General features: G+C 38.4%; 1 protein-coding gene across 1 annotated transcript in view; it reads right to left on the reverse strand.

Moving 5' to 3' along the window:
• Window positions 1-376: 376 nt before the first annotated feature.
• LOC148424131 (aryl hydrocarbon receptor-like) overlaps window positions 377-23,737 on the reverse strand; it is a 43,115-nt gene continuing 19,754 nt past the window's right edge. Inside the window, exons 3-11 of the mRNA XM_088414756.1 lie at window positions 11,527-11,630; window positions 10,154-10,243; window positions 9,967-10,075; window positions 8,339-8,466; window positions 8,054-8,256; window positions 7,867-7,976; window positions 7,621-7,762; window positions 2,879-4,316; window positions 377-704 (exon numbers count right to left, since the gene is read on the reverse strand). Of these exons, the coding sequence (XP_088270882.1) occupies window positions 2,888-4,316; window positions 7,621-7,762; window positions 7,867-7,976; window positions 8,054-8,256; window positions 8,339-8,466; window positions 9,967-10,075; window positions 10,154-10,243; window positions 11,527-11,630 (2,315 nt within the window). The 3' untranslated portion in view covers window positions 377-704; window positions 2,879-2,887. The remainder of the gene's footprint in view (window positions 705-2,878; window positions 4,317-7,620; window positions 7,763-7,866; window positions 7,977-8,053; window positions 8,257-8,338; window positions 8,467-9,966; window positions 10,076-10,153; window positions 10,244-11,526; window positions 11,631-23,737) is intronic.

Genomic DNA, 23,737 nt, shown 5'->3' on the forward strand with positions numbered 1-23,737 from the left:
ACTGGTGGTGGTCAGCACAGAAGTCACAGTTTGTTATGTGCCTGGTGCCTGGCAGCTAACCTGTCCATGGTGAAGAATGTCTTCCACCCAGTCAATGGGGACACAAGTGCTAGAGGAATTGGTTGACTGGATGGACATGTGATTTTATGTTGTTTTTTTTTTTTAAACATGATCTTTTATTGTACATTTCAGATAACCTAATATGAAGTGCATGACTTATTGATTTCTATTAATTTTTAGGCCCACCCTGCAAATCTTGTCTTGGGTGTCTGTTTTAATCAACTGTGTGTGTGTGTGTATATATATATATATATATATATATATATATATATATATATATATATATATATATATATATATATATATAAAATACACATATATATATATAATACACATACATACACATATATAATTTCATGGCATATATATGATGTGTGTGTGTGTGTCTTTGTATTCAAACATCATTGCAACGAATTATGGTTTTCTTCTGTAAAAACTCAGATCTTTGGCAGTTTCATTCTCATCTTCATACTTCATTCCAATTAAATGGAACTTTCATGTGAGTAAATAAGAGACAGACACAAGAGAGGATATATGTGAAAGTATAAGCGCAAGGTTCGGAGCATAAGTGTTGATACTGCATGGGGGCGCTGCTGATTCATTGCCATGGCAACATCACTGGAAGACGCATCTCTGATGAGCATCTACAAATAAAAAGTAAAATGAATAAGACAACAAAGAACTATGCAATGAAACATTTCTGCAGCACACCGCCTAAATAACTTTGAAAAGTATTTTTTTTTAAGGCAGAGACATTTGTGTAGTGATGACCTGGCTCAAAGACACTGAAAGACAACTTTATAGCTGTTTTCAGCCGAACCAGGATGGATCCTATTTGCATCGCACAATGCAATGCACCAAATCACCCATCAAATGGCCCATTGATCAATCAATCAATCATGCATCTATCCTGCCTCCCTCCCTTCCTTCCTTCCCCTATCATTGAAATGTTTTTTTTTTGCGTGGTTTTTTTTTTAGTTTTAACTCATGTAGCATTTCTTACCCTAAACATCATTAAAATGTTATTTTCCTTCATTCATGCATTTCTAAGAATTCCCTGCTTAATCTGCTGTGAGTACGATGACGTGGGAGTGCCCAGGAAGGGCCACGTACTGCCTCAACACTGCCCGTGCAGTGTAAAAACACCTTTTTTTTTTTTTTTTTAAGACATTTGGTTTTTCACCCGTTGGGGAGAAAAGATTTTACACATTGCTGGCCAACTAAATAACAATTATTCAGTTAGTGGTTAAATATGTGTAACGAAATTTTTAACAACCAGCAGGCGTTTGTGATTTGTCGTAAAATAATGAAAAAGGTGGCACATTTCCCACAATTACAATCGATGAAGAGATCATACAATAGCTGTAATTACACATTAGCTACAGCAATGAACCATGCGCATTGCACGAATTTATACAGCACATTTAAGCTGTATGAAGCATGCAGGACTTCCTACATTTCTCGATGTGAAGAACTCTACATCTACTTTTAAATTTCTTGATGTTGAAAAATCATTGTTGCACACATAAGTTTACGTCCCTTTTTTCTTAGATTTTTTTGTTGTGGTTGGTTGGCTTTCAAATGACGTCATGAGGGGGCGTGGCAGCCACACAGTGAGAGGTTTGAAGTCTGCATGATGTTTCACTTTCTGGTTAGAATTTATGTTACTAGGGGTCGCAAGCGCTGGAGCTTACCGCAGTTTTCTTTAAGCATAGGGATACACTCTGAACTGGTTGCCAGTCAATCGTTTCATTTCAGCCAAGAAATTCAATTTTAGAGCATTCATCACTAGTTAAAGCATGCAGTTTTAACAAAATAGATTTTTTTTTTTTTTTTTTATTAATCACCAATTTTTTTTTGCCAGTTTGAAGCAGGTTTTTTCCTTGGAAACAAACTAACTCACTACAGTAAAACTCCTCTACTACAAAACCTGCATGTGAAAAAACATCCCCCTTGTGAAAAAAAATATCCATGAATTGAAGCCTATTCGTCTTGCTTACGTCCTCATACAAGAAAAAACTTCCCCTTGTTGCATAACACAAAATGTTTTTTTCTGCATTCATGCTGAAATTTACTATGGCAGTCAGATTATATTCTCCCATACTATTGGTGGCAGTAAATGGAGGCAACACTACTCCATTAACAGTTGAGAATTCTGATCGATTCAAATGATCTAAACAGATTCCTCATCTCTCCCCAACGTGGTGCTCGCCAGGAGTTATTCATTGTATCTATATCACGGTATTCCTTTTCAGACCAATCATAAAGGTGGTTTTAACGGCAATATTCTATAAGCAATAGTTCGTCCGCCATATTGTCCAGTCGTAGAAAAACATTCCAGAAAATACGCATTGCGCAAAATCTGTTCCGCGTGGACGTCATTTTGTCACGTTCAGCCACGCGGAGGTTAAACCAAGACAACAATTGAAGACAAGATAAGAGTAATAAAGATGAAAGATGGATGAAGCAAAGTAAAATACATTATGCAAGAAATTCATGTAAGTCTGAAAATGAAAGCTTATTATAGATTTGGCAATTTCTTTCTTTTTTTAAATGTTGAATGGTATTGTTTTTAACTTCAGTCCAATTGTAGAGTACATAACACATTTTTACAGAATCAGAATTGCCTTTATTGTCACTGTACTTTGAGACAGATTTACTATAGTGAAAAGTCCCCTGTTCTCCCCTGGCTGCAAAAATGATTTAGCTGTAGAGGAGTTCTACTGTAACTAACTAACTAACTAACTAACTAAAGTATTGCAGAAGTGATTTGGTCAAACTAAAAACAACAAGATGAGCCTGAACAGGGTACTTATACCTGAACACATCATTCCTGGTAGCACTGAATGTTAAAGACTTGCTCTGACTTTGACATGTTGGACGGCGCCGTCATGGGACTGATGTTGACATTCTCCTGGATGATGGTCGATGCGCCCGCCATAGGCTGACCACTCCCCCACTGCATGTAGCATCCACCCTGCGGGGAATTCTGGTCCAGACACCTTCCCCGCTGGCAGGAGGACTGGGCGTACATGCAGCTGCTGTGAGCGGCCACCTGGCCACACACCAGCCCACCCTGCTGAGAGTGGTCCAGCTCATTGACGGCCCTCGGCCAGGGGCCGGCACATGGAAATGTTCGGCTTTCCAGAACCGGATTGCTGTGCGTATTGGATGCATGGGGCAGCTTGTACTGGCCCTGCGACCACAGAGGAGGACAAGCTGTAGGGTCGGGGATGTCGCCATTGTGGTTGTTAAAGTCATTGCACGGAATTGAGGGTGATGTCACAGAATATATGTTATTCTGATGAAGTTGAATCGGTTGCTGATGCTGCTGTCTGAAGCCTGGAAAGTGGGCGGGAGCCACACCAACAGAAGAATCAGGTACAATAAGTTCTGGCAGTTCTATTTCTGGGCTGAAAATGTTCTTAAGTTGCAGCTGCTGAAGAGCAGCCTGGTTCTCAGTCACTGCATCAGGCAGGGGTCCACAGTGGGAAAGTTTTGGGCTACCGTTGAAATTTGGAGCAGATCCCGGTAAAATTTGCCCCGAGTAGAAGCTGTCGGTTTGAGGGAAAATCCCACCATGGGACAGTGTTGGGAACTGCTGCTGCGGTTGCCCGAGTGTGTCCTGTTTCAGGCAATGGGGAGGATACTCATCACCATTCTCCTTGAACAAAACAGAATCAATTTGGTTGAAAATCTCATCGATGAGGACATTGTCTAACTCGGACCGCACGCTTTCCTCCTGGTCACCCTCCTGACCCAAACGCTTGAGAGACTCCTCCCATTGCAATAGCTCAGAATTGTCCACCTCTAGGTTCTCCAGGGCGCCGCAGAAGTCACCCTTCTGCGCCATTTCCTGCAGGCTGTCGATCACAGCCATCACTGACTGCTTAGCCTCCTCCTTTACCACAATGGGGGCGCTGGAATTGGCCACCACGCCCGTGTCCTGCCAAGCGTTACTCGGCACGCTCACCAGGGCTCGACTGTCCATGAAAACTTGATCTACGGGAAAGGGCACCTCTGGCGTGTGCTTGTAAGCAGACTTGTCCTGCCTGAGGAAGCAGTCCAGTAGCGAGCGGGGCAAATGCGTGTCTTTGCTTGCGTCCACGTCATCATTATTGTTGAACTTTTTGTTGAACTGTGTCTGCATGAGGTCCATGGTGGGGCCAGTGTTGTAAAGCACACCCTCACCCGTGGTGAAACTGAAGGGCAGCTGCATCCTCCTCTGGCGGAGGTAGTCCTCGCCCTCTGCATTTCTGAAACATGCAAAGCAGAGGTCACATTGATGACATCAAGTTGTTGCGCGCCCTTTTAGGAATAATGCATTGAACTGGACAATTAGGCACAGTAAAATGACATGTTTTTTTTGTTTTTTTTAAACAAAACCCTGCTCCAAATAACCTTTTTTTTCTTTGTTCATGCCTCCTGCACAAAGGCCTATTCCTGTCAATTGAGGAGCAGAGTTCAGACCCTTGAAACACACGGGAATAAGAGATAGAAAAGTAGAAAATCTTTATACACAAAATCCCAAAGTAACCTTAGCAAGCATTGGAAAAAAGACCAAAAACGAGACTTGTAAAGTAGACACAGAAAACTAGACTCAGAAAGTAGACCTGGAAAAAAACTTAGGACATAGCTTTTTGTGAAATTTTTGAGGTTCTGACAAAAGTATTACTGAGAACATAGTCAAACATCAATCTTATATGACACAATCAGGCAAACTCAAGGACCATTGCGACTTATTTAACAGAGCAACCGATGCAGGGAGCACATGAGTCTCAAGAGTAAGTGCAGGAGCTGATATGACAAAGGTGATAAATATATGAAAATGACAATGGTGACAAATATATAACGAGAGCAACTGATCATAACAATTCCAGCTGAAAAAAAAGAGAGCTGTAGTCTCTCGGCTAGCCTGGGAGCGCCTGGGTGTCCTCCCAGAGGAACTGGACGAAGTGGCTGGGGAGAGGAAAGTCTGGGCTTCCCTGCTCAAGCTGCTGCTCCCCCCGCAACCCGACCCTAGACAAAGCGGTAGATAATGGCTGGATGGAAAACAGCTAATATACTGTATTACACTGTCTTCTTGGTTGGCATGATACGGATCCAGCCTCCAGCTTTTGCGCTAGCCGCTAACAAGATGCATTGAAATGCAGTTGGGACAGTTCAAACTAAGAAAAAGTACATCAATTCATTAAAAATTACATATCTAAACTGTTGGTTTCCTTATCGATCTATAAAGGCTGGCATGTCTATCAAGAGGAGGGATGGGGTAAAGTTCCTTTGATAGTTTACCTAATTACAATGTTTAATTTGTTATTAAATGGTATTGAATGTGAGCACTTTTAATTGTGTTGCACAATTCTTTGACCAATGACAATAAATCTAAATCCCTAAGAAATCCAAATTCATACCTAATCACTTTTGTTTACAGTATCTAATCAAATAACTAGAGTGGGTTTGTAAAATTAACTAAAGCACCTGACTTTGGTACATATAATTGGTATAAGATTGACCACAAACTAATTGTAGCTCTTTTAACTAAATTCACTTTAAACAGAGCCAATTCAGAGTGATGGCATGCAGGTTTAGTTTTTTTTTTTTTTTTTTTTTTAATCAGTTTTATCAGTCTTTAATACATACGTCTAAAACAAACTGATCACATATCCCTGGTTGGAAAACACATCATAGGAGGACATCATCGTACAATAAGAGCTGGCCCCTATGTGCTGTACAAAATAATGTTCACATGAAACCTTTGTTTTTGTTTAGAAATTACCTTACATGTTTCGAATGCGTGCCCCTGCTGCTGAAATAAAAATGAAAAAAATCCTAGATAAAACACTGAATGTAGTTTATGGTGTTTGGGACCACACTGCAGCTCATTGGGCATTCCAGCACACTGAGCCGACATGCTCCTGACTCATCTGAAAATTTGGAAACAGAAAGTGGACTGCGCTCTGCGTAAAAACAGACAGAGCTCAATTTTTGCACAAGGGGCAAGTCTAGTTTTCGACTGTAAAAGCATAGTTCAGTTAGGCAAGCACCCATGTGACGTTTTGCTGAGTGGCATCACCAATAAAAGTAGCTTTGCCACATCTGTAGCATTTAAACCAGTGGTTCTACAAGGTAAGTCTGCGGACTGGGTATTTGGGAACTGATTTAGTTTATTTTTAACAGATACAGATATGTGCCTTGTTTGACTTTGTCTAATTTTTTGGTACTGCCTTTGGCCGCTGTTTATAGTGCATTTTGTCGGAGCAGTTGGGAGTAGCTGCTGTCGGTGTGCACACGTTGTTCCTACTATTTGTGAGATCTGGTCCACGAGCGTCTGTGAGTTGTGTTTTATATGTTGGACTGTTGTCATTTATGCCAATATGCCCAAAATTAGTCATTTGTTGGTCCAACTTGTGACTGTAGATAACATGCTAGCTAATGTTAGTTTTTATCTTCAGCATGTTATATAGTGTAGCCTTTTATATATTTAACTCATTAGCATTTTCGTTTGTGCTAGGTATTTCCTTTTGGTAAATGTTAACATCTCCACATATTTTGCATTAGTAATCATACTCATTTGAGTCTAATTAACATTTTGTAATTCAGTTATAAGATTGATTTAATCTACGCAATTTGTGAACGTTTTGTGAGATACATATTATTTTGCATATGGGACTTAACTGAGTTATGTTTGGTGTATTTTATTTTCTTTACAGTTTTACAATATAGATGAGTGAGAGCTGTACTACTGACACACCTAAATTAAAGAAGGGTTACACTCATTTAATGTTTGCTGTCTGTCCACCTAGATAGAAGCCATTTGAACATTTGGGAAGGGCATAACATTGGGTTATTAATCAATAAAATATTTATATTTGTGTTCATTCGTTTTGATATTAAATTGTGATATATTAAAGCAATCAATTCAACTGATTTAACATATTTAATTTATATAAAATTAATGTTTGATTTAAGATATTTTAAAAAATGTAATAATTTTTAAATGAGTCAAAATGCGTTTTGTGTCTACGATTGCTTGTTAACGAGGTGATGGGGCCAGCGAAGCTAAATGACACTTTATTTAATAATGCTGTTTATGACTAAATAATTGGCAGTTACCTTTTGGGGGGAATTTGAAACAGTTTGTGATAAGGAGGCGTGCAATTTGCAATTTTTATTTTCTACTTCAGTAGTAAACAGTAGCAAAAGTAGCAAATATACTTGTTGTCAAATTGAATATTTTTCTGAATAAAAAGGCATTTATGTTTGGCTTAAATGAGTTTTTGTTTTGTAGTTGTTTTGCTTCCGCAAACATTTTTAATGGGGCTCCTTGGAAAATTTGCTACATAAAAAAGAGTCCCTGACTCGAAAGGTTTGAGAACCCCTGATTTAAACAATGTTTTTTCCACCAGTCAGTCAGTATTGTTACAGGACGTGTAGGTATATTTTTAAGTTGAAGAAATTAGGTGGTAAAACACAGTTCTTGTATATATTTTGTTTTTGACTCTAAATGTTAGACTGTATATGAGTTGCTAAGAACAAAACTATTAGGAGAGCAATACTCACATAAGAGCTCGCTGATAAGCGATGATGAAGTCAGGTCTTCCTCCTTTGTAGATCAGCTTGGCATTGCTTTTGACCCAAATCCAGCTTCCTGACTTACTCAGGAGACGGAAAGTTGTCAGGCCACTGTCTCCAGTTTTCATCACTGTGAAGCACGCACACACACAAACAAGCACACCATGTGGTGTAGTTAGCAGTAGCGGCAGTTGACGCGTCCTTCAATCTATGTTTCAAAACGGTCTGACGTACTTCTCAAGTGGTTATCAGCACAGTACATCATGTCAGCAGCGTGAATAAATTGGTAGCCGGAGCCTTTCATGCATAGCTCTGTCTCGGAGTAGCCCAAAATAATCTTCCCCCTACAGAGAAAACACAATATTACAACGTTTCCTCGATAAGAACAAAACATGTTGAGAGATTAGGGTTTTTGAGTAACCTGTTGTCAACACCCATAGGTGTGAAGTCCAGTTTGTGTTTGGTCTGAAAGAGCAACATTTTGGAGCGGATCTCCACGATGGACGGAGACTGGACAGGTGTGGCGATGGCAAAGAGTGCCAGCTGCGGCTTGCTGGCCGATCCATTGTCCCTGAAGGAGTTTTGGCCATGCAGGTATTTGAGTCGTCCCTGGAACTTGAGAGCCTGGCGCAAAAATGACAGAAAGAAAGGGCACCAATAAATCTAGCTACTTTTTAGCATATTTGTATGTGATGCTGTCTCTCACTAAAAAGCCAGATGAGTTGTCCAGGAGGCAACGGAACCGACACACAAAGCCTCTCTCCAGGAAGGACGAGTTCTCTGGAGGAAGATGATCAGGATTGTAGAACTCTGTGGTCATGCATTCCTCCAAGCCTGACAACACGAGAAGACCAAACGAGTTATTTAGATTTGTAGTTCACAAACAGAAATTTCCTGTGAATAACACATACTTCTTAAAATGTCCAAAACGGTCCCACTGTAATATGCATAAATTCATAAAGAATTACAGTACACAGAAAAAAAGAAATCCCATTGTTTCTAAGTATTGAGAATTTACATTATATTTTCCGTCATGATTTCAAATGTTTTTTGTGTTATAAAATCAAGGTAAAGCATCATGATTCGGGAAATATCTCTAAATATGCACTGTCAGGTGACAGCAGCAGCAGCATCAACCATTGTTCATTCATGCTATCCATGATGGAACCAATTTCAATATCAAATCTTCCAAAGTACAGTAGTGCACATCTTGGTACGTCTATTGTTTTCAAGTTGTCAGTGGATAACTTGACTCCTAAATTTTTCCCATTTGTCCCCACTGCAAGTTGGTAGTTAGAGCCCATTTTAAATTTGTATTGCCATCACAAACTGTTTCTACTAACATCAACATGTCACCCTTGAGTCATGTTAACTTAACCTTATCTATTGTGCAATTTAAAAACAACAATAGGTGCATACAAAGTATTTTACTTAGAGTAAAAATCAAACATGTGTGGCAATAGAAAAAAAAATCAGAAACACAAATCAGGGCAGGATTGTGGAAAGGTGGTTAGCAGGTTCGCCTCACAGCTCTGAGGTGCCTTGTTCGCTTCCAGCTACAGTTTTCATGTATAGAGTTTGCATGTTTGCCCCGTGCCCGCATGTTTTTTTCTTCTTCTACGAGTACTCTGGTTTCCTCACACAATCCCAAAAACATGCATGGTATCAAGAACATGGTATGCCCACTGCCCAATAACGACTGGGACAGGCAAAAGCGAGCCCACAGCCCTTATCGGGTCACGGGGGCAGCAGCTTCCGCAGAGAAGCCCAGATTTCCCTCTCCTCAGCCACTTTAGCCAGCTACTCCAGGGGGATCCTCAGGTGTTCCCAGGCCAGCTGAGAGAAATAGTCTCTCCAGCGTGTCCTGGGTCATCCCTTGAGCCTCCCCCTGGTGGGACAAGCACAGAAAACCTCATAAGGGAGGCACCTTGGCTGGCCCTTCTCCCCATTAAAGAGTAACGACTCGACCCTGAGCTTCCCAAACTATCTGACCCAGACATCCCCCCGAGGTAACTTATTTTTGCCACTTGTATCGAAGATCTTTTTCTTTTGATCATAACGTTGGAGCACTGCTGTGCAAAATAAAATAAGTGTCAGACCATAACAGCTTCCAACCATGTCAGAAGACTCCTAACAAGATGTCAGTGTGATTGTTTTTTTTTTTGTCAATCCCACCATGAAAACATTTGTGGAGGTTACCTATAAACGCTCAAAAATAATTGACTTTGTCAAAAAAATTAATGGACCCTAAACATTTTTCTTAAAATCCAATTTGAGGTTGCTTTGGATAATGCAAAATTATCTGACAATGTTGAGATATCCAAGGCCATGTACCTTGACCACCTGACTCAGGTGGGTTCAGGGCAAAGTGGAGGTTCTGCCTGAACGTAGCGCGGTCGTCTGTGTGGATGAGTTCAAAAACGCTCTGGTGGACCACATCCGACTGCACAGGGAGAGATCATGTCAGAAGACAATCTATTTAATTCTGGAGTGCGCTACAGAAGTCTAAAGAAACATTCACCTGTTGGAAGCCTAGGTACTCTTTGATTGTGGGCGATGTGTAGAACACAGATCCCTCGGACGTGACCACCAGCACAAAACCATTCAGTGCCTGCACATTAATATTACAACTGAGTCATTTGATGATGTTCCATGTGTCACTTTATAAGGACACTGTGTAATATTTAGACCGTTTTTCATTGAAAACTAATACATTATTATAAATTTCAAAAACTTGCAAATAAGTCGTTCTTAATAACCAACAGTATGTTTTAAATATAATCATAGGTCTAGTTATCATTAAATTATATTACATGGGGCGGGGGGGCACTTCTTCAGAGGTTGCCATGTTTTTTGTTGTAGCTACAGACAATGGTAAATGCAGCATGTGCAGCACCTACTGCTGTAATCAAAATTAAATGGAAAAACGTAATTAAAAACGGTCAAAACCTTACACAGTACCCCTTTAAACAGTGCTTTAGCAATTTGTTTTAATATTATTAGTTTTTAACCATAGCTTAAATTTATTCAACTAATATCTTTATTACAGACAGAATATTTGAAACATCTCTTGTAATGGACCTTTATACTTTGTTCAAGTCTACCTAATGTGGCAGCTGAGTGTAAAGCAGGGAATGGAACTGTCCTGACTCGGATTAAGCACTGACTTGATCATTTGAAAAGTATGCCAAATTAGGGAGAAAGTCAGGAATCAAGTCTTGTGCATGTTTTAGCCAGCAAATAAACATTATATTAAACTGTTAAATAATTAGTCAATTAAGGCCATCTATGCAGTGTATCAACACCGTCGTCCTTACGTAGCTGCTGGCCTTTTACGCAGGCCGAGTTTGCAAAATTGGATGCTGGATTGGAGACTCGTTTGTCTCCTTAGTGCTGGCAGACATGGCCTAGGCGACATGTATTAAAAGTTAACTAAAAGCAAAAAACTGCCATGGGTGCTTCCATTGGCCAGTGAATAATTTGTGGGATCCAGGTTAAAGTAAGTGATTTTACATAAAAATTAAAACCTTTCCATTGGCTGTTGCTGTTCTGATAGCACGTTGTCCAGTGTTGGTGCACTATGACAATGTTTCCAAAAAGTTAATATGACAGCTTGGTTAAGCATTTTAGACAACATATGGTGTAAATAAAGTGCACCACATCTATAGTTATCAAACTGGATTTTCATTTGTTGGACATGTTTTCAGTAAGAGTACTATTCTGTTTGAAAAATATTTGGGATTTGGTGATTAAACAGTAAGAAAATTGCAAATCCTTATTTGGGGTGTGATTCCAGGTGCTACGCAGAAACATATGCTACTTCTAAAAAATTACGTCGTCAATATGGCAGAGATCCATGTTTCGGAGCATAATTGATTAGCTTTGTGTTGTTACCTGGAGCAGTAGGTCTCCTTCAGAGAAGCCTTTGGGCACCAAGTGGTTCCCATTAGGCCCGTTGGCTCCCGAAAAGCCACTGTTGGTGCTCTTCTTTATTGTTGCTGCAAGAATAAGAGTGAACATTCCAAGAGGAATTGTGATTATTCATTCAGTGGCAGGAGAGCAGAAACATGCCATTATTCTTTGTTTGAAAAAAAAACAAAAACAAAAAAAAAAACTTGTCTAGCAACCCCCTCTTTAACTAGAGGCGAGGAATAGGCTACCTCTTGCTTATTCTGCATGCCACAAAGCACCACATTTAAACTGGTAAAGAGCTAGACAATTTTGACTCCAAACCTCATTTGAGTGAACATGCACATTTCCTCCTACATGCACATTGAGTGCAGAAACAGGTCTGCCTATTTACTTTGGCATCTTGTGCACACTATTGTGTAAGCACATCGCTGTTATGGGCGGAGCTGCTTGTCAGAGCTCTTGAAAAACCTCAGCCTCCAATTCAAAAGTGTATAGTTGATGGTGGAAAATATCTTTTCTTGTTTTGTTTGTTTTACCTCCTCCAAGTACAGTGGTTTGAATTGTAATAAATGTGTTCGAAATAAACACTTTCGACACAACATCAAACATACGGCAATGCAGAGTGGTGACTTTTTGTTGGTACAGCCCAATGATTTGGGGGCCATGAGGGGGGGAAATGATCTAGCAAATCCAGCAGATGGCGTTGGGGTGAAAAAAATGTTTGACAGTTTACTATCTCAGTACAACAACAGTATGACATAATTTTTAATCAAATAAGATAGAGAAACAGTATTCAAGCTTACGTGCTTTGGTAGAGATCTGGCTTCTACTGAGTGGGTGATTAGTTTATACAGCAAATGTGTATGGAAAAAAAAAAAAAAAAAACTGTCCGAAGATTCTTTTTCTCAACTGCAAATGGTATGGTAAGAGGTAGTCTGATGTATTAGAGAGGAGGTCAAATAATTGAAAAACATGTTAAGTTTCTTTGATTTTTGCCAAGCACCACAAGGCATCCCACACTGACCGAGATATCTCACATGCACTGTAAAAAAACAAAAACCAAAACTGCTTTCCTGCATTCGTGCTGTGCTTTTGGTGTCCTTCTGCAAGCAATGACGTGAGAACTCCCCTGATGTGCATGACCACTATGGGGACATCGCAGGAAATGCAAATGCACCATCCAGTCTAGTCATGCCAAATCATTTAGGAGGAAAGGAGATGCTCGCCAACCCCATCACCACCACCAAACAAATTTGCATCACAGTCATTTTATGCAACCACTATGTCATCATAAACTTTGACAACAAGAAACGTATCACTTTAAGCTTCAGATGTAGAAAGTCCAACCCAAAAACTGAATGCAGAGTGTCTGTTCTTATACCATATCTGGAAAAACCACCAAGAGTCCCTCTACTGTTTTTCCCCCTCCATTCAGACCTTGCGTGAGTAAGTGGGCCTCTCAGGGGCCTCATGTTTGTTTTCATTTGAGTTTTCTTCCCCAGCGGTGAACCTTCTCTTCCATCTCTTTCCATTATTGACCCGCCTGACAGATTCTCGTGCCACTCCGTGCAAACTTCCAACAGGAATTCCTTGCAAAATGACCTTGATGCCTCATGGATTCTTGCCAGCATCTCTCGAAGGCGAGAACTCATTTTAATTGATAATTTCCTTTCCTACTATTTGGATGTTAAGAAGCACAAGTCAGAGTTGCAGCTTGGCGTGATTTTTAACTGGACAACAATTCTTTTAGCATTCTGTAAAGGGGTCCAGACAAACCCACAATTTTTGTTTTGAAATCTCATTTATGCTGTCCTGTTGCAGTGAGAGCATACAATACATAGTATGCTCTCACTGCAACTGTATTACATACAGCATTCATACATCACAAAACAACTGCAGTACCATGCCATGCACACAGTTGTAGCAATTAGGTGTATTTTGATCAACATTTTTCATACAATTTATCCATAAGTGAGATAAGATCATAAGGATTAACTCAGACCTTCTAAAATAGTTTTTATTTTTATTTATTTATTTATTTACTTTTTTTGGGCGGGGGGGCTAAATTGTAATTCACTCATCCATGGAAGAGGATTGCGTAGTGTCGCTATCGTTGTCTCATTGTCAAAGTCTACGCGAGAAATATAAACTTTAATGGTTAATATGTTTGATGGCTTTTTTAACATTTTCTTCAAGTTAATATACTGCATTTAAGATATTGGTACTGCTGTGTTTGTCTTCCAGATTTATTTACATTTATTATTATAAATCTTTTTTTTTCCCCAGCATTAAAAGGTTCCGTTGGTTAAAAATACTTCTTGTTCAAATAAAGATTGACTTTTTGTTTAATTTCAGGCTCTTTAACAACCTGTAACTTGTGTAAACTCTGTAAAAGGTAAAGTTAACGTTTGTTGAAAGTTGATTTATATTATTTTTATATTTTTAATGTTAAAGGGACAGTGTGTAAGATCATTAAAAAGGAAAAAAAAATGAGTGTAAATTTTAAAAAAAACTTGGAAATGAATGTGTACTTAAAGACCAACAGTATGTTTTATAAATCCCCATAGGTCTAATTATCATGAAATGATATTACATGGGGGGTGGCACTTCTCCGGAGGCGGCCATGTTTGTTATAGCTATAGACAAGGGTAAATGCAGCACGTGCAGCACCCCCTGCTATCCGTCATGAAAAACGGCCTAAATCTTACACACTATCCCTTTAACATTAAAATGTGTGTGGGGGTGGCGGTCTCTTTCCTAAAGAAAGCTTAGCAAAACGATATGGCCCAGAGTGTAAAATATAGATTTTTAACTGTAAACAGGCAATACTAGTCAAATCATGTGAACGTTGAGTCTTTCATAAGAAAGCACCAAGTCCTAAAATTGGCTTGAGTATGACAATGTCAGGCAATATCTCACTTGACTGAGTTCAAGTTTTATACACAAACACAAAAGAAAGCAAGCGCGCACACACGCACACACACATGGCAGTTTTTGGCCTTTGACTAACTAAAAAGCCTATATCATATTTAACTATAAGCTCATACTTAACATGCAGCCAGAAGGCACCAGTACTTGCTTTGTCTTTTTTTAAGCCAAGTGCAACTTGACACCACGAGAGGCCCTCTTCTCTACTGCTTCCTCTTTGCAGAAGACAGGCCATTATGGGATTGTTGAAATGAACATGTTTGACTCCAGGCAAACATCGCTGTCATACTGAGAATGAGCTGCATTCATAGTGTCTGACGCCAACACATCATTGTTACATTAAATCCATTGCTTAGAATTTAGGTGAAACGTTGGGTTACATTTTCATGACAAACAAAAACACAAGACACTTGAAAACAATCACCCATTCACATGTGCTAGGAAATAATGTCTGAAAAGACTTAAGATTTGTGCCAGGACAGGAGCTAAATTTACTCTTTGTTACAAAATGTGACACAAATTTATTCTTTTCAACAAAGTATTTACGTAGTAATGTCAGTGTTTTTATTTGTCACCAAAAACTGTCGTGTTAATGGCTGAAAAGATTCATTTTTGCTAGAATTCAACAGTCCCTTATTTATGCAACTTGTCTGCTGTTTTTTTTTTAGAGTGATAGAATTTTCTGTCACTGGGGCACAAGGAGAGTCAGAAGGGAAGAAGGGAAGAAGTGGGGAGGGCCGGGAGAGGAAATGCAGTCACGGCTTGGAGATCTGCCAGACTGCGAGCGAGTATAAAGCATGCCGGCAATGCAAAGGGGGATATTATCTTGATTTGAAAACATTTAGTTCCAGTTGATCCTGTGCAGAGATTGCTGTTCTCACGCATATGTGCAAGGAAAGAGCTGCAAATGGCAGCCAGCACTTTGTTTCTCGCATCCGACGTTCACTGCTTCCTTTAGTTGTGTGACATATCACCCAGTTTACTTTCAGGACTTCCACAAAGGAAATAAACTTTTATTTAGCTGATTCACAACAGTGCCATGCAGCTGTTTCAGGGAAGAAGACGGAGAAACCGGAATGAACTTTAAAAAAAAAAAAGTGCTGCTTCCTTGCTTTCTCCAGTCCATTTGACTCTATAGCAAGATTTCTTTACCTATCTGATGTAACAAACAGAAACAGCTTGCACAATAATAACTAACTAACTAACTAACTAACTAACTAATAAAATAGACAACTGTCACATGAGCTGAAAAACTTGGGCCAGGAGCAGACAGGAAATAAAAGTGAAAAAGTAGAATGTCTTTAAACACAAATACCCAATGTTACAACTACTTGGAAAACTACACTCATAAACTCAACTTGTGTGAATAATTTGACAACTGAATTGGACAGTTTGAGAGCTTTACTTGACATTTTGCCAATATGTTTGAAAACAAAGAGCCCAAATACTGTCAGATATCAATCCTATAGTATGTGACATAATAAAGCAAACTAAAAGACCTTGCCATGGCAACGGGTACAACAAAGAACCAACAAGTCAAACAGTAAATACGAGCCCTTATGTGACAATGCTGCTAGTGATGATTCCATATTATAGTTTTAAAGTGACAATATGTAATGTTTAGACCATTATTCATTTTGAAAACTGACTATAAATTGTAATAAGGTGTAAATAAATGTGTTCTTTCAAACAAACACATTTTTATTCATGTTCGTAGGTCAAGTAATAGCTATTTAGATTACATGGGGAGCGCCACGCAGATGGGGGACACCATGTTTCTTTTAGCCACGGAAAGCGAAAGACGAAAACCTTTGCCCAATGTAATTCAAATCGCATTTTGGGTGTCGTGTGTGCAGCTGAGCGAGTTTCTGATTTGTATGTCAATGGCGGATAAAAACTGAAAAAAAAAGTCAAAAGATGGTTTGATTGCCAGACGTAAAGCAAAGAAGAAGGTCCCCTCAAAGCAGCACTAGTTTCACAACGGTGCACAATGATGGGTTTGGGAGTTAGGATGACTAGTTATTTTTTACATTTGAGTTCACAAACCAAACACGAAAGAAAATACCAGCAAAAACATACAAGAATTTCCCTTAACATGTAGCTCCCCTCAAATGCGGATTGCCGACTACATGAGTTGTGTTGTCGCCTGTTAATCCTCATGCACCTGGATTGCTGTTGTGCATTCTACTTAACTGGTTATCGATGTATTTTTATTTTCTTTATGTCTGCAAAAGCCCGGGTAAATAACCAGTGTTGAGATAATTGCCCCAGTTATGTAGGTTCCACACTATTATGCATTTAAACCAATGGCGAATTCTATTTGTATTCGCTCACTCGGCGCTCACTCGGCGCAAGCTTCCAAAGTATGGTCTCTCTGTGATGCTGTAGTGTGTGTGCTGCATTCACGTAACACCAGTAAACGGCAACTTTAAATAATCCATAGTGCCACTTTAGGAGCCCCGATTTACCACCAGAGGCGGTTCTTATAGCATTGAATGATAAATCCCTTTGCACTGATGTGAAATAGAATTACATAAAAATGACAAACATTGACAATTATGAATACAACTGATATTACACAACCACCACTGCCTCCTGGAACATGTTGCAATTGTAACTTACGCTTACTAAATTTCTGACTAAGAGTGGGGACAATGAACTGTTGTCTTGCTACTACATAAACACAAGCCGTAGGTTATTCCAACATAAACAAATGAAAATGTTGACAGTTCAAAATACAAGGAATTATAAATGCTTATGTGATGTCCTCACAGCAATCCTCATCTGTCATTCTATCCAGCTGAATATACTGAAGGTACTTTAAAACTACAGAATGTGCTGCAGAACCCAAAAGCATATATTGTAGGTTCAGGTGCTACAGGCTGACTTTGATAAGCCAAATCCACATGAAAATCAAGAGTGATCACACGCCATTCAGGACAACATCTACTGTATGTGGTGGTGAAGGTGATGACTGGCATATGCTAACATCTGGCCTTTGATAAACAAACCGAGGTGTTCTGTGCTGTTCCTGCTCTTTGTGTCTGCATGAAAAGAAATCAGGCTCCGGGCTACCTTTCACGCAGAGGAAAAAACAAGTGGTCAATTTGTGTCACAGTGATTATTCTTATCAGTCCTTACTTAATGAATAAATGACCGTTTAAAAATAAAAATGAAAAAAAAATTCTTGCTGTATTTGGCAATATCCGCTGTAAAAATAATATATGGACCACAGGTGTCTCGGTAATTCCCCGAATACAAGGCACACCTGTGAATAGGATGCACCCTTAATTTGGGTATCAAATTCTGTATATAAGACACACCAACTCTTTGGCAACATTGTAAAAACTATAGCAAAACAGAGTAAATCTCATCTTCCTAAACTCTTCATATTTTCTTGTGTTCATAACCGTAAATTATTAATTTGTTGTACGTCAAGTGTGTTTCAGATTTTCTTTTTACCATAAATACCCGAAGTTGCGCAGCGTCAGTGTTTCACCTGACATCCGGTAACTATTGTAAGTAAGAATAAAGCCAATATAAAAATACACATCTGTGCGTCAAAACTCAGCTTATGTGGCTGACAGATCAATCTTCTTTGAATGGTGTCAAATTATATATACGTATATATAAAAAAAAAAATAATAATAAATACTGTTTATAGCAGGGGTTCTCACACTTTTTGGAGTCAAGTACTACTTATAGAAAGCAAATTTTCCAAGGACCCTTATTAAAAATGAATGCAGAAACATAAAAAACACCATATTTTCCGGACTATAAGCCGCACCAGTATATAAGCCGCAGCAGCAAAATATGAGCGAAAAAAAATTGTCACAGATAAGGCGCACTGGACTAACCCGCAGGTAATGAGACATGAGACATTTCAACAACAATATGGTAAATGGAAGTTTATATATATATTTTTTTTTAATTATTTTGTTATTGTCTGCCAACAGCAACATCCTCTTTTTCACAGACTGAACATGCCTGCATGTTTAGTCCAAACATATTTATAGAAAATGGATGGATGCATATTTTATTTACTTATTTATTCATTTCTAACAGTATTCTGTTTGTTAAATAGCAGTTCAAAATCTATACTTCAATAACATTTTTTATCTCCCTTTGTTTGATAGATGATTTTAGTGAACATGCAAACACATTGCACATAATTCATAAACCATAAATAATATACTGTAGAAATTGTACTGTATATACAATTTAACATCACAAATTTACGCAAAAATGTATACATTCTTTTATTCAATATAGACATATATTTTAATTATATTTTTAAAACTCTTTGAGCACAGCCATTGATTAACATCTTTTCAGCTCTATTTCATAGTTGTTCCATAAATTGAAACCTCGACTCAATACACACATTTGCTCGCTGGTGGCTAGCAAAAAAAAAAAACCCAACAACAACAACAGATAAGCCGCACTGGACTTTAAGCCGCAGGGCTCAAATCATGAGGAAAAGGGCACAGCTCATAGTCCGAAAAATATGGTACATATTTAAGTCCTTCCGTTTTTGACTGATTTTCTCTCCTTTCTTCCGTCCTGACCAGCTGTGCCATCAAGCTAGATAAAGGCGTTCAGCCAATAGCATATCGGCATTTCTGTGATTGACGTGACGCCGGCCAATAGCATCTCCGTGAGTGAGCCCGAGACTGTGACCTTAATCGACCAATAGCATATCGGCATCTCCGTGACTGACACCATGACTGAGACAGTGACTTGACATTATATATATATATATATATATATATATATATATATATATATATAATTTTTAATTAATAACCCACATTCTTTCATGACCCTCTGCAGTCAGAAAAACACAACATTTGCTTGGCGAAAAAAAAGTTTATATAAACAAAAGACTAAAATACTCATTCCAATAATAATTATGAATGACCAGCTTTTGTTTTAGGTATGATTTTTTTTTAAATTATATTTATACTGCTTGGCAGCACACTTTTCTTCTCTAAGAACGTTATTGATATTTTAGACATATAAGTTTTGAGTATGGGACGAAGTGATGGCAGAACCACAAGACTGCACATTTAAGTCATTCTGGTTTGTTAAAAAGTGATCAGTAGGAACAGCAACTGTTTTAGGCTATCAGTATCAAAGTGTTCAGAGACATTACCGTCTAATAAATAGCCTTTTAAAAGTATTCCTTCTGCTCTCACAAGCTCACATTAGGCACTTGGGCACTGCTATTTGGTTAGATGCAGCTTTAACGCTGGAGAATATACACCGCTAAACAATATACACTACATGCTATACAATACAATAAAATGTCATCATAAGTTATTTTGTTACCTTATAGGTGCTTGATCATGAAAAATCAACTTTTTGGAGCTTTTGACCATGCTATAATGTGGATTCATCACCCTAAATCCCTCCAAAGTGTTATTTTCCCTTATTGATCCATTTCTAAGCATTCCTTACTTATTCTGCGCTCACACACCAGCCCCTCCCATGCAGAAGAAAATGGCTTGAAGCACGCCTGCGACGACATGAGCAATTCATACCTCCCTTACACCACCCCCGTAAATGCCAACCATATCCATGTCTATTAGTGCAGTTTTAGTTCTGGAGTTAAGGAGGAAAATTTTTACACCGAGTCGGTCTGTTAACCAAGTCAACAGCTACGTTTAATTTCTTAGTTATGTTTTTCTGTAGCATTTTCTGTATATGCATACGTTTGACTGCGGAAAGCGTAAAAACATCATGATCTAGGTCCTTTAAATGTAACTAAACTAAATGTAATGCAATGCCAACTAAATCTAATTTCCAAACGACTTCGTGGAGTTTAATAATATAATAGTTGGTGATGGCAATATACAAAGATGAGTCAAGTCAGTCGTTGTGCCACGGCCAGCTGCCTGGAACAACTTTGAAATAAAAGTGTTCCAAGGCGTTTGTGTCCATACATTATTTAAAAAAGTTTATTTTGAAGTTGGTATTTGAATCCTGTTGGCAGTGTGATTTTCCATCCTACAGACCTTTATCAGTTGTTGCTGTGATCGACTTGACATTGTTTTCCTCACATATATACTAAACAAGCAAGTATCTAGGCCCTCCAAAAATGTCGCAAGTGTTTTTTTAAATCACAGTACGCAAATTACTTGCTGACTCGTTTCAGCCCTATCTAGCTTTTCAAGTCCTGAAAACATGCATTTTTTTTCTTGAAGCACAAGTATTCGCCTTGCCATCTTTCCTAAGAGAGCTTTCCATTTAGAGCTGGTCAAAATGGTGAATTAAAAAAAAAACAAAAAAAACAAACATTTAAGTTCTTGTTTTTTTTTGTTATTTTATTTTTTTTTAGCTGTAACACTTTAAGTATTTAATACGGAAACACTTGCTCCACAAATATAGAGCATGTGGGGCTTTTACAGCATCAGAAACTTGAAAACGTGCCACACCATTCCACACATATGTAACATATATATATATATATATATATATATATATATATATATATATATATATATATATATATATATATATATATATATATATATATATATATTATATATATATATATTTCTTATTATACCATTTTAAAGGTGGAGAGAATCTGAAACTCAAAACCAAGATCACAATTGTATTAATTGCCTAGACCTATTACAAAGCGTAACCGATTACACATGAGTAGCTGGTGGCTTGCGCTTCTAATTGCTGCAAGAAAATGCTGCAACATGCCCACAACAACACAACAGTTAGTTTTTGGAGAGGGAATTTCTAGCCTAATTTTTACTACCTGGTGATTGGTTTTAATTCTTCTAGTCAGTCAAGGTTGGTCACGATATTGTCGCTGTGGTGTGTCAAATTTAGAAAATATTGAAATTCATGTTTCAGGGATTCTAAAACATCGCTCGAAAAAATAATAAAAATTTTACATTGCAGCAATTTAACATATTATACATGTTTAGGATCCAAACATATCAGAAGTGTCTGGGAAAGGATTATGTTTGAATTCTACTGTATTTTCTGCTTTGGCGCAGTAATAATAATTCCTTATTTCGTGTTGAAAATTGGAGTGTAGCTAACAAACAAATGATTTTTGACTTTCAAAAACAAAATTCTTGAACACTCACATTGAGGCCACCATCACTGTGGGGTGAGCCGGGTTCCCGTAAGCATAGGACTGTTTGTAGTGCTTGGGAGGCCCAAACCTCCGCGGAATGGGGGTATGGTAACAATGAAAACGATTAAAAGTGGTTACTTGCATTCTCACGCCATCCTTAAAAAGCAAATTATGAATCAGCAAGAACCCCACTTGAGTCCTGTCGACTGCTTCACAAGCTATATCTCCGGAAAAGCGGGCTTCCCCTGTACGCACTACCTCCAGGGAGCTGCCAGGACACAACAAGCCGCTCTTTATTTCTTGTCCATTTGTGTCATGTGTTTGGGGTTGTGCGTACATGCTTCAGATATCCCAAACACTAGCACACAAGGCTGTGTTACCACATAGCCTCTGATTGTTAACAGGCCCTGGATGTTTTCAATGATTCTTTTTTTCCTTTTTCTTTCTTTCTTTTAACACAAATATGTCAGCAGCAGCGAGCCACAAGACTTTCAAAAAGATCCAGCAAGGCCTCATAAAGTCACGCTACAAAGTCTACAGCCATAAATAGCTTGTCGCCCTATCGGCTCGTTGAATCTCCCGCGCATTGGTCGCGTTTGTTTTTTTCTTTCACTCAGGGATTTTGCAAGATCTTAGTCTGAGGTTTCAGACATGTCCCCACTTGAGCACCCATCCATGGCTGGTGTTTTGACCAGAAGTACCCCGCAGGAGCAGTCCTGGTGATCTCATGTAGACACACAACAAAGAATGTGGCTAGACATTGTGTCTTGAATTGTGTATAATCACTATATGCTAAGAAAGTTTATATAATTACAAGTATGCCTGTGTTTAAATAATTGAAAGAGTTACCAATGTGATGCACTCAGAACAATAGCTCAATAGTGCAGACTACTGAAACAGTTCATACAGTAGGAACAACACTTGATATTGAATGTGCATATTCTTCACCATATGACCAAATTTGTGTATGGTGATATGATTTATTTACTTGGTGTGGATGGGAATCGGCATTTATTAGGAAGGCAGCTTTATTCGTAATTTCATTAACCTCTGTTTCTGCTTCAATTTGGAGAGTATTGGTTTTCTTTTTAATTATTTTAAATTCTCTCTTTAATTACCGTATTTTCCGCACTATAAGGCGCACCTAAATGCCCTATTTTTTTTATATAAAAAAACTGGTGGTGCGCCTTATAATCCGGTGCGCCTTTTATATGGATCAATATTGAGATTGGGATTCGTAGCTGGGGAATGAACAGATAAAGTAAGCTTTACCTTTTTCTTTTGTGTGTTTACAGTTGAACAAGGTTGGTCATATTGACATTGAGTTATTATGCTATTGAGAGTTTAGAGTTATTATTTGAGTTATTATTGTTATTACTTTGAGTATGACTATATTGTGATTGCACTAGAGGAAAAGTTCCCTGATATAAATGTTGCACTACATGTTATACCTTGCTGTTAAAAGATAAACTGTCATGGACATACTAATAAAATAAAACATAAGACAGTTGTTTATTCATTTTGGGAGTGAATGGAGTTGTCAGAAAGCTGATTTGTAATCTACTAATAAAGTTTGACTGCTTCTACTGTTGCGTCTTATAATGCGGTGTGCCTTATATATGGAAAAAATTAAAATATGTCACTAATTGAGGGTGTGCCTTATAATGCGGAATAGATGGTAATTGTGTGCTATTTTGCTGTTCATTGTTGGATGTTCTCAGCTATTACAATAGTCCAGCCAGATGTCTGTGAAAAGCAGAGTCAGTCACACAAGCACTCAAGTCCGGTGTTAAAAAGCTACCCACATGAATCTTTAGTTGGCTTAGAAATTAGTATGACTTCTCTCCATCCTTTCTCAACATTGATGGAGACAACAATTGGAAGTGCAACATTCACTGCCACAGATATCTTGAGGAGCGATCCAAAAACAAATGAGTTCAGACGGATAGCATAGCCACAACTTTCACCATACAATCTCATAAGGAATAACTTGCTGCTTGATTGCTCTTTTAACCCCTCCAATGTCTCATCACTAATGACTATCAAGGTCTAATAAAATAGTGGCTTACATTACATTTGTCACTTAAGAATACATATTTCCCAAATCGGATAAGCACAGGCTCTTTCTACCCTAATACTGTGATGAAGCATGCAGCAGCACGA

The sequence above is a fragment of the Hippichthys cyanospilos genome, chromosome 5 (genome assembly GCF_059441005.1).
Source record: "Hippichthys cyanospilos isolate Australia breed blue-spotted pipefish chromosome 5, RoL_Hcya_1.0, whole genome shotgun sequence".
Taxonomy (NCBI): Eukaryota; Metazoa; Chordata; class Actinopteri; order Syngnathiformes; family Syngnathidae; genus Hippichthys; species Hippichthys cyanospilos.